This window comes from Dicentrarchus labrax, unplaced genomic scaffold (genome assembly GCF_905237075.1).
Source record: "Dicentrarchus labrax unplaced genomic scaffold, dlabrax2021, whole genome shotgun sequence".
Lineage (NCBI taxonomy): Eukaryota > Metazoa > Chordata > Actinopteri > Moronidae > Dicentrarchus > Dicentrarchus labrax.
The window spans coordinates 403,619-413,968 of record NW_026136701.1 but is presented as its reverse complement, the minus strand read 5'-3'; the positions used below and the strand labels follow the sequence as shown (position 1 = coordinate 413,968).

Genomic DNA, 10,350 nt, shown 5'->3' with positions numbered 1-10,350 from the left:
AAACACTCACAACAAATTCATTTTCTAATGATGGCCTATAAACAGTTATTAAAGCAGGAATTCACAGTTACAAAGCACTTACTACTCGTTAATTAAGTATTTTGTGTGAGCTCATCTAAAGTGAGCACTATCTATGGCTTATTAAGGATTTACAAATGAGATAAATAAAGGCTGACAATGCCTCGAAAATTAATTTTTTTTTTTTTTTTTTTAAAGAAAAAAAAAAAAAAAAAAAAAAATATTATATATTTTTTTTTTTTTTTTTTTTTAAAATTTTTTTAAAAAAAACTTTTCCAAAATTTAATTTTTTTTCATATATTTTAAAAAAAAAAAATATATTTTTTTTTTAAAAAAAAAAACTCTATAAAAAAAAAAATTTTTTTTTGAAAAAATTACAAACTTTCTGTATCAAAAATAATTTACACACACAATTTAACGTAATTCTAAATCCTATCTCAAAGAAACGTCTAAAAATTATTTGAGACAGACAAAATAAATATACTCAACACATTTGAATTTTACAACACTACAAAAACAAAGTGCACTGAATTCTTGGAATTTGTCTCACAGAAAGAAAGTCTTGCTAACAACGGTTACAGTGACTGCATATGACTATTTGTATTTTTTGGAAATGTCATGAATCAGTCTGCCAAATGCACCCTTACAGTGTTTCTTTGCGAGCCATTCATTCCACTCAATCACTGAAAGGTGGTCGGAAAGCAAACTGTCAGTGCGATTTCCCCTAAGCCTCCAGATCTGCTCCTTGTAGGATCTCCAGGCCCTCTCAAGATGCTGGGTATGGGCACCAGTTTGGGGATCTACATACCACCTGCTGTGGTTGACAGTGTGATGATTGTACCCTAGTGTAGAGAGTATGCGATACGCACGCCACTCATCACTGATAACTGTAGATTCAAGCCTCACATGATGGGCAATCAAGGGGATCAGATGTCTTCGAGATCTTCTCTCCACAAGACGTAGAATAGGCTTTCTTCGTCCTTGATGATGCCTCACACCTAACATCCCAAAGACCCACTTCTTTCTTTTCCACCCACCAGCCATTCTTCCTCTCCCATACTGATGCGGAAACAAAACAACAAACACAGACAAATACAGATACATTCTATTACAATAACTTGTTTGACTGTATTTGACACTTAATTACAGTCACTATTACTATAACATACCTTTCTTTTGTGCCGAAAAAGGCTCTCATCGATCACAACAAACTCCCTTCTTCCACCAATCTGTTGGCCTGTACGCCTTCTCATCCTTTCCACTGCTGTGACACAAACCTCCCTTATTTTTTTTGTCATTGTAGTGAGAGTGGTTGAACTGGCTGCAATTGTGTCATCCATCATATCAATCTGTCGTAATCGTAGACCCTGACAAAATCTTCAAAGGCAAATGAAAAAAAAAAAAAAAAAGAATGTTTATGTTTCTCTAAATTCATTGACAAAACATGCTATGCATTATTTTGTATATTGAGTGTTTTATGCAATTACAGAGAGAACAGCAATATTCTGGTATGATATGTGTTTATGTTATTATTGTTATTACTTGCTCACCTGTACATGAACTGCATCCAGTTACTGAGGGAGACCTTTGAATGACTGAAGATTGACTTGTGCCTGATGGATTTTTGTTTTTCCTTTCCCTTATGTGCTGCATGGCGACAGGTCCTATTTAAAAAGTACAGTAATATAAAATACTGTTTATTTAGGAAAGGGCTTCATGCAATACTGTATTCTCCACCACTATCTCACTTACTCACTCACTCACACACACACACACACACACACACACACACACACACACACACACACACACACACACACACACACACGTTTGGGTCGTAATGGGAAACATAATCAGGTTACCAAAAAAATGCAACTATAATCAGCACAAAGTACACTTAAAAAAATTTATAGATTGTCAGTTACAAAGATTACTTGTTTGATTACGTATTTAAAATATGGCAATTTCAAAATCCTAAAACTGTACAGTACAGATGTAGATGTTCATGCCAGTATGTTTTTGTGAGGGTAATTTGATTTGAACAATTCTGAATGCTGGATATGTTCTACTGTAGCCTATAAGTAAGTTACTCCTCTCAGGTTGCTAGTTTTTTAAATGATGACTTTTTTATATATTTTTGTTTAATGAATTATAGATGATGTTTTAATTCTTCTTTATTTACATTAAAAAAATGAAGGTGAACATTTTGAGGAAGTGCTCCTCTAGCTTCACAACCACAAAGTCCTCCATGTGGCCCTTGATTAAATAAATAGCTGCAGCAAAAACTTAGACAAAATAAATATCCCATGTAGCAGGATACACACAGCGTATTTGCAGCTTGTGCCAGTACTGTTTTTGTAAGTTTAATTTGATTTCACCAACTGTAAATATAAAATATGCATAATGCATTCTATTTGCACTGAAAATGTAAATGGTGTAATATTGTCATTTAAGGATTTAGATTAGATAACATTACTAACTACATAAATTGCATTTAATTTGTATTGTGCAGCCTGATTACATCCCAAAGTAATCTGACCCAAGCACACATCAACACATAACTGCAAATTATTTTAAATGTACCTATATGTAATTATACATTTCTCACCAAGCATATAGATCTCCACTGTTCGTCCTCTTTTTCAGTTTCATATCCTGATGGCATATTTTGCATTTGACTTTTCTTTTTAGCAGTTTCCTCTTCTGAAGCCACTTTATCAGCTTCAGGGCGTTTCTTTTCGAGGTTTCCTCCTTAATGAGCTTCTTCAGTCGGGTGAATATGGTCATGGTTTTATGCATTTAAAAAAGCATTAAACCAGAGAATGTCTGTGGTGGTTTGGGAAGTGTACGTTGAGCTTGCGATCCCGCTCTCAGCACGTCATCAACGTGATGACGTTGGGAGGCGGCAACATTTTACGTTCATATTTACCGGTACGTTAACTCAGCCAAGAAAAGCATGGAGAACTCTGTCCTAAATCGACGAGGGCGAATGCGGACGCGGGCCAATAAGAATGGCGGTGTGGGGATGGATACACTGGAGTCGGCGGCCGTCAGCGGCACTAGTGGTGAGTATGTGTCTTTGGTTGCTAGCACACATTGTGGATGAAAGCTAACGTTAGCTTGTCAGCAGGTAACGTTACTACCGACCCGCCCGCGATGGCTAAGCCGACCTGCCGCTGCCACCTCGCCCGGAGACTGACTTAACCGCAGCGACAACATTACAAGTTAAAAAAAAAAACTTTTAGGAAAATATTCAAAGTTATAATGATAAATGCACCCCAAAGTTTACATAAAATAAATTGCATGCTTTATGTGCTTCACACAAAATGGAAATAAAAGTATATGCATGTATTTATGTTATGACAGAAATACATATAACGTTATGACATGCATACACTGACATAGAACATATACTGAATAGAAATTATTTCACATGAGATCCACTGTTTAAAGTTGCTTAAATGTCAAAGCATGCCAAAATCACAAGTGTCTGAAAATATACTCAGTTGGTGTATAACGTTCTACATGCGTTTTATAATGAACACTTTCTTTCTTTTAGGTGTGTCCATGGCCCCTACTGCACAGCTGGTGGACAAAAGGAAATCACACGAGTTGGAGATGTGTAAGCAGAAGGTAGAGTTGCAAAAGGAGAAGATTGATGAACTTATCAAAGAGAGAGACTACCTAAAAGAACAGTTGGCATCAGGTAAGTCTCCCTACACACAATATGTTGAGGAATTCTTGTGCAGTTGGGTCTTATTATATTAGTTTACTGTATCTCTGGAGATTATGCATATGTCTCTGTGGCATATTGGTCTAATGTTTGTATTTCAATCATTTTAACAGCTCTTAAAAAAAGGGAACAGGATACCCAGGCAAACTGCTTGCCTTCATCTTCCTCCTGTGATGGCTCAGAGGAAGATTCCTCTGATACCGTGTCTGCCTCCTCCTCTACTGCATCCTCATCAGAGGACAAGAAAAAAAAAAGAAGAAAAAAAAGGGGAAAGAGAGAAAGTCCAGAAAGTCAAAGAAAATGGAACACAAAGAAAAAGAGAAAAATAATTTTTTTTCCCCCTTTTTCTTCTTGCGTTTTTGGTTTGGTCCTGCTTAGCTCTGCTGTATTGTTCCTCTCCTGGCTGGTTCTTCTCACATGATGTAGTATTCTATGTGTGATTGTTGTTGGCGCTAACTAACTTAATGTACTGTAACAAATCACTTTCTGGATAGAGAGGAATAACCTAGAGAACCATCTACATATAAGTCTCTTAGTTGCAACTGCTCTGATCTCAGGTCTCCTACTCTAGAAACTGAATGTAGTGTGTGACTCCCAAGCCTACAATGAGTGTAGTGTGTGTGTTTGAAAGTGCATGTGTAAATACTACCATGTACTACCTTTACTGTGCATAACACTAATTCTTTGTCGTCTGAATTGCAGTCTCAAAACCGGATCAGGCTGTATCCCGGTACAAAAATTCTCAGGCTGTTCAATCGAGGAAGGACCATGTCTGCTGCTTTCAATGTTGGGGTGGACCGGAACACGGTTGTTTCACTGCTCCAATTGCAGAGCTGTTTATTGCTGCACCCAGCAAATATAAGGAACTCCTTAAAAGCCACAACAGTCAGGTGAAACTCAGCGAGTTTGCCACACAGTGTGCCACTTCAGTTCAGGAGGATCCAGGAATAGTGGACACAGTTAAAGCCTTTAAGGTTTCCGGAAAGCTGCTTCCCCTGAAAACAAAGTGAGCTAAAATGCTAGCTCAACACTGACTGAATGACAGTCAGCAAGAATTTGTCTTTCTGTGAGACAAATTCCAAGAATTCAGTGCACTTTGTTTTCGTAGTGTTGTAAAATTCAAATGTGTTGAGTATATTTATTTTGTCTGTCTCAAATAATTTTTAGACGTTTCTTTGAGATAGGATTTAGAATTACGTTAAATTGTGTGTGTAAATTATTTTTGATACAGAAAGTTTGTAATTTTTTCAAACAAAGATTTTATTTTTTGATAGAGTTTTTATTTTAAAACAAAGATTTTATTTTTCATATTTGAAACGTCTGTGATCCACTGTTGATGTTGGCAAGTTTTTATTCAGCCATGTTTAATAAATATCAATACAATATGTTCTATATCCCTTTGTGTTGTGTCTCTCCTTCGTCTGTTAAGATAACTGAACATTTTGTGAGTCTCGAGGCATTGTCAGCCTTTATATCTCATTTGTAAATGCTTAATAAGCCATAGATAGTGCTCACTTTAGAAGAGCTCACACAAAATACTTAATTAACGAGTAGTAAGTGCTTTGTAACTGTGAATTCCTGCATTAATAACTGTTTATAGGCCATCATTAGAAAATAATTTGTTGTGAGTTTTATAGAACATCTGCTAACACAGTCACTAATCATTAATACGTTTTTTTTATATTTTTTTTTTTTAAATTAAAATTTAAATTTTAAAAAAAAATAAAAATTTTTATTTTTTTTTTTAAAAAAAAAATTATTTATTTTTTTTTATTTATTATTTTTTTTTTTTAAATTTTTTTTTTTTTTTTTTTAAAAAATAATTAATTTTTTTTTTTAAAATAAAAAAAAATTTTTTTTTTTTTTTTTTAAAAAAAAAAATATTTTTTTTTTTTTTTTTAAAAAAAAAGGAATTTTTTTTTTTTTCATGCTTAACTAATGCTTAATAGTGTGTACTCATTATAAAGTGTTACCAACCAAATTACTTGATGTAAAGGAAAAGTAGAACTGATTAAAATCATTAAATCATAATCATTAAACATGCATATAAAGTAGCACTGAGGGATTGTACATATTTCGTATAGTGCTAGCTTAATCCTTGTTACAAAAATTATGTGTCAGGCATTTACTATTTGGAATACTACACAATTATAAAACAAAGTCCGTTTTGAAGATACCTTACGCTATACCAGAATCTTACCAAAAGGTGGCACTGTGGCTCCATTAAACATTCAGACATTTTACACATGATTTTGTAACATAGTCCGATCTGAAGACAGGAACATCAGACAAACATTACATTTGCGACCTTCCCATGGTGGGTGGCAATCTGTTAATTAGGAGGAGATGAAATTTTACAATAGCATTAAATTAGAACTAAATCTATATCACTGCAAGTGCTGTTTCTGCTATCTAGATGGAATGTCCTAACTAGCACATGGGCAACTCATAAATTTCCCTTAAAGATAAGCGTGATAGCATGCCATGTGTGGTTTCAGAGGAGTTTCTCTCTGGAGGTGGACCTGTCAGACCAAAAGAGATGTAAACACATTTCAGGGATATCTAACCCTAATTTACAATCAAAAAGGCATTTGAATTATCACACACGATCCACTTTAGGTGTAGGGTGTCGTTCTGATCTGTGGAGAAGTCAGTGTTCTGTTAAAGAGGATAAAACAAATTGACACCTTGAGTTCCCATCTGAGAATCTGAAAAGAACCAGGCTCTCCGTGCAGGAGACTGTCGGCGCCACAGTCTCACCTCCCCTCCTGGGTCAAAAAGGTCAAAGGGAAAGAGGAGGCCTTGAAAACTCTCCTGGTGGAACAGAATCAAAATAATATGACGATTGTTGAATTAAGAGACGGATAAAGTGTCTCTTGTAGAGGAAGACGAGGACAAGGTCCTACAGTGGGAATTGTTGGGTCTCTGTAAATAATGTTATAAGGAGTTCGGTCTAGACCTGCTCTATTTGAAAAGTGTCCTAAGATAACTTCTGTTATGAATTGGCGCTATACAAATAATATTGAATTGAATTGAATTAAACTAACATCGCAGGAAAAGGCAGGCTCTTGTGCAGTGCTTTAATCCTTTGTCATGCATCGTCGGCCAGCTGGGCCATACCGAGGTCGAGGGGCTTGAGGGGAGAGAGGGGAGAGCATAAGAGCGAGAAGAGGAGAGAGCGAAGAGAGGCAGAATAACACCGTGCCATGAGTTTTATCACCTGGACATCGCGTATCATCAATTCACATCCGGTTACAATGAGGTGACAGGAAGTGACCCGTCACAATAAAAGTCCAGTTAACCACACCAAATGAAAGGGTTCATATTTAAAGGTCTCCTTTGACCCTACAGTATTGTTTCATCCAAGGAAATTTGTTACAGAGCCTCACAAAAATAAATGCTTACATAAATACATTATAAGCCACTACGTGAAAGACAGATACAGATACTTTGTGTTTTGTCAAGTGGACAGCTCTAAGTCCAACTGTAAACTAAGACTGAGATGCATTTTGATGTTATCAAACCACTTGGCAAGGTTGCATTTGACCCCATATCTTTTCTGGTATTTGCGAGAATTGTCAGATTGATGGTCCGAGCCTGTCCCGCAATGTCTGGCAGTGCAGTGTTTAGGTAAAATTAAACATAACATCGCAATCAATACAAGTGGTCTGTTCAAGTGCAGAATCACACAGAGAAAGACTGTTACAGAGACCTGCTCACACAGAGCTGCCACACTAGAGGGATAATGTCTAAGGTGTTTGCACAGGTACTTAACATTAGGCACTGACCACCTGACATCAAGCCCCTACATCCTGAAAGCCACTGAGCACTACAAAGATTTATTCTCACCTTGAAAACTCCCGCCTTTGAAGCTGTACAAGTCACCAGATTTCAGTGTTGTCAAACTATGTAACTATGACATAAGGTTAGAGGTCCTTAAAGGTCCTTAAACACCAGCTGGTGACACCAGAAAAGACAGTCAAAAACATTCCTGAGTATGTCACTAAATTCCAAGAGTTGCTCTTTGGAGAGGTATGCCCTGACCTTTTTTCAGGTGAAAATGAAGCAGCATTATGACCATAAGTAATCTACTAATTTTAGCCAGGTGTTAGGTTTTTGATTATTTTGCCTATATCTGGTTCTGCCCTCTCTGCTTGATTTTCTAGTCTCTGTGTTGTAGAAAGTAAAAGCAGTGAGACCATCAACATCATCAAAACCCCTGATCGCAGGTGACGAGCCTTGTGTGATGAAGCTGTACCATAGCAGAGTGGACCCAACTGTGCCACCTTTGGTCCAAGACACAAACTACACACACACACATCTGTGCATTTGACCTCCAGGGGTTAGAAAGCCTTATTTAGATACCTGAATAGGGTAAAGACTAAATGTACATAGATGCATACACAATATACAGAGAAACTGAAGTTCTAGTTATCCAAATTATTTGGAACCGAACTGTGTGTTCAGTAAAGTGTGGTGTCGCAGCACAAGTAGTGCTGATAAAAGGATTTGTTGTAGGTATAAGGCAGGGGTGTCAAACTCATTTTAGTTCACAGGCCACGTATAATTTGATTTCAAGCCAGTTGTTTTCAGTTAATTTAGCTTAACAGATGGATGCAGACAGATACTAAAATACCAAAGGGATCACAGTCTCAACAAAAGGTTTTCTCAAGCGTCCATATCTTTACTCTCAATCCCACTCTCCTGGCTTCCCTCCGGCCAGTTCATAGTACATAACACCCGCCCCCCTTGAGACTGATAACCAATAAAAAATGACAAATGACCTAAGATCATGATAGAAATGAGAAGTTTATTTAGTGAGATATCTGTCCCTCCTCACTTTTTAGACTACTATTTTTGTCATATACACTTCTACAGTTTCATTAAAATGTCTATGAACACTGTCCTCTTACTGTCCAGCCACCAATGAGAGAAGATCTGAGTTGATAAAAATCTTGATACACTGATCAGCTTCAATAATTCATTGAAATTAATTTTTACAAGCAACGGGCACTTTTGTAGTGGGTTTGTTCCGTCATTCCCACTACACCTTTTCTTGTTTACCAACTATGTCACTGATAATTTGATTACATTTGGTGAAACTGGATCATATGAAAATGTTTTTCTGGTTGTCCCTCTGATGTCCTCCGGCTGCTCCTCATCTCACTTTCTTGATGGACAGTAAACTACTGCTAAATGTAGCTGCATTTAGTTTGTCAGCTTAGCTGTACTGTCCTGGATGCCCGGGACTGGGCATTTAGAGCACTTAAAGAGTGTTGGCATTTAGGAGGAAGTTTTCAAGACTGGGACAGGGTGGGGTTCTGACAGAGAACTAGAGCTGTGCGAGTGGCCAATGTAACCGGGAGGTAGCTAATAAGAGAAAAGGAGAGTGTGACTGAGCTAGAGGCCCCGTTGACAAGTAAATGTGGGACTGGATTTTATTTGTTGGAGAAAGCTTGGTGAAATAAAAGGCTTCAGACTGATGGTCAACTTGCCTTCTTGCTGTTGGACTAGTCAGTAATAATAGCTGGCTTGTGTGGTTGCCCTTGCTTGAAGTTGTTTTTGATCATTAAGTAATGTAAAGTAACAAATGTACAGCTGTCCATATTTACCACCGTGGCATTGCAACTGGGGGTGCCAAATCTTACATAGTGTTGCTTTAATCATCTAATTGGTAGTTTGTTGAGAGGATGACCTGCTGACTCTACTCAAGCCTCTACCTGCTGTATGTTCTTTTGGCTGGAAAAAACTTTTTTCGTATATGTATATTTTGATTATTGAATCAGAATTTTCTCCAAAAACAGTGGACATTAGTCCATGACAAGGCAGTAAAGATAAGTGTGTGCCTTAGAAAATGTTAATACAACATAATCTTGCATTTAATATCAGGTCTTGTATCAAGTCAGGTCAGCTGTCAAGTGACTGATTGTAAGGACTTTATTTAGTGTTTTATGTAATGAGGTGGCTTTTGCTCAGAGGTAGAGTGGGTCGTCCACTAATCGGAAATTTATTGGATTGATCCCCTCGCTCCTCCCCACTGCATGTCGAAGTATCCTTGAGCAGGAACTGAACTGAACCCCAGATTGCTCCCGATGCTGTGTCATCTGTGTGTGAATGTGAATGTATGAGTTTCTGTTCGATGGTCTTTGCCATCACTGTGTGAATGTGTGTGAAAAGGCGAATGTGGCATGTAGTGTAAAAGCACTTTGAGTGGTCGCTATACAAGTACAGTCCATTTACCATCTATGTAAATGGACTGTACTTGTATAACATTCAACTGCTTTTGTTAGTATACCAGTTTTATGGAAAGCTTGAAAGCCTCCAATCTCCTCATCATGTTATATGCTGTGTAATATTTGCATATTAGAATATTTGAAGAACCTTTAAAAATGATTGTATCTCCAACTCCTGAAACCAAGGCCCTTTGGCGCGGAACGGAAAATAGTTTTTTTTTTTTTTAAATCATACACTTGACCAACACACACCTTGATCAACAGATTCTTTTAATAAATAATATCATCATGAAAAACAAAAACTGACCAAAAAATGGTTTGTGTCTAACATCTGAACAATATCTTTTTTATCATTACAGGATCAAT

At 36.9% G+C, this 10,350-nt stretch overlaps 1 protein-coding gene across 1 annotated transcript; it reads right to left on the bottom strand.

The window, feature by feature from the left end:
• Nucleotides 1–416: 416 nt before the first annotated feature.
• LOC127370041 (uncharacterized) lies at nucleotides 417–2,817 on the bottom strand. The gene is made up of 4 exons (XM_051411742.1): nucleotides 2,627–2,817; nucleotides 1,569–1,682; nucleotides 1,188–1,395; nucleotides 417–1,077 (listed from the first exon to the last, which is right to left on the bottom strand). The coding sequence occupies exons 1-4, from the start codon at nucleotides 2,815–2,817 to the stop codon at nucleotides 613–615; spliced, it is 978 nt and encodes a 325-aa protein (XP_051267702.1). The 3' UTR covers nucleotides 417–612.
• Between the last annotated feature and the right edge of the window lie 7,533 nt (nucleotides 2,818–10,350).

Coding starts and splice junctions, on each gene's coding strand:
- LOC127370041 (XM_051411742.1), bottom strand. CDS start 2,817: ATGCATAAAACCATGACCATATTCACCCGACTGAAGAAGCTCATTAAG. Junction 1,683..2,626: donor AGTGGAGATCTATATGCTTG/GTGAGAAATGTA, acceptor CTTTTTAAATAG/GACCTGTCGCCATGCAGCAC. Junction 1,078..1,187: donor TTTTTCGGCACAAAAGAAAG/GTATGTTATAGT, acceptor TTTCCGCATCAG/TATGGGAGAGGAAGAATGGC.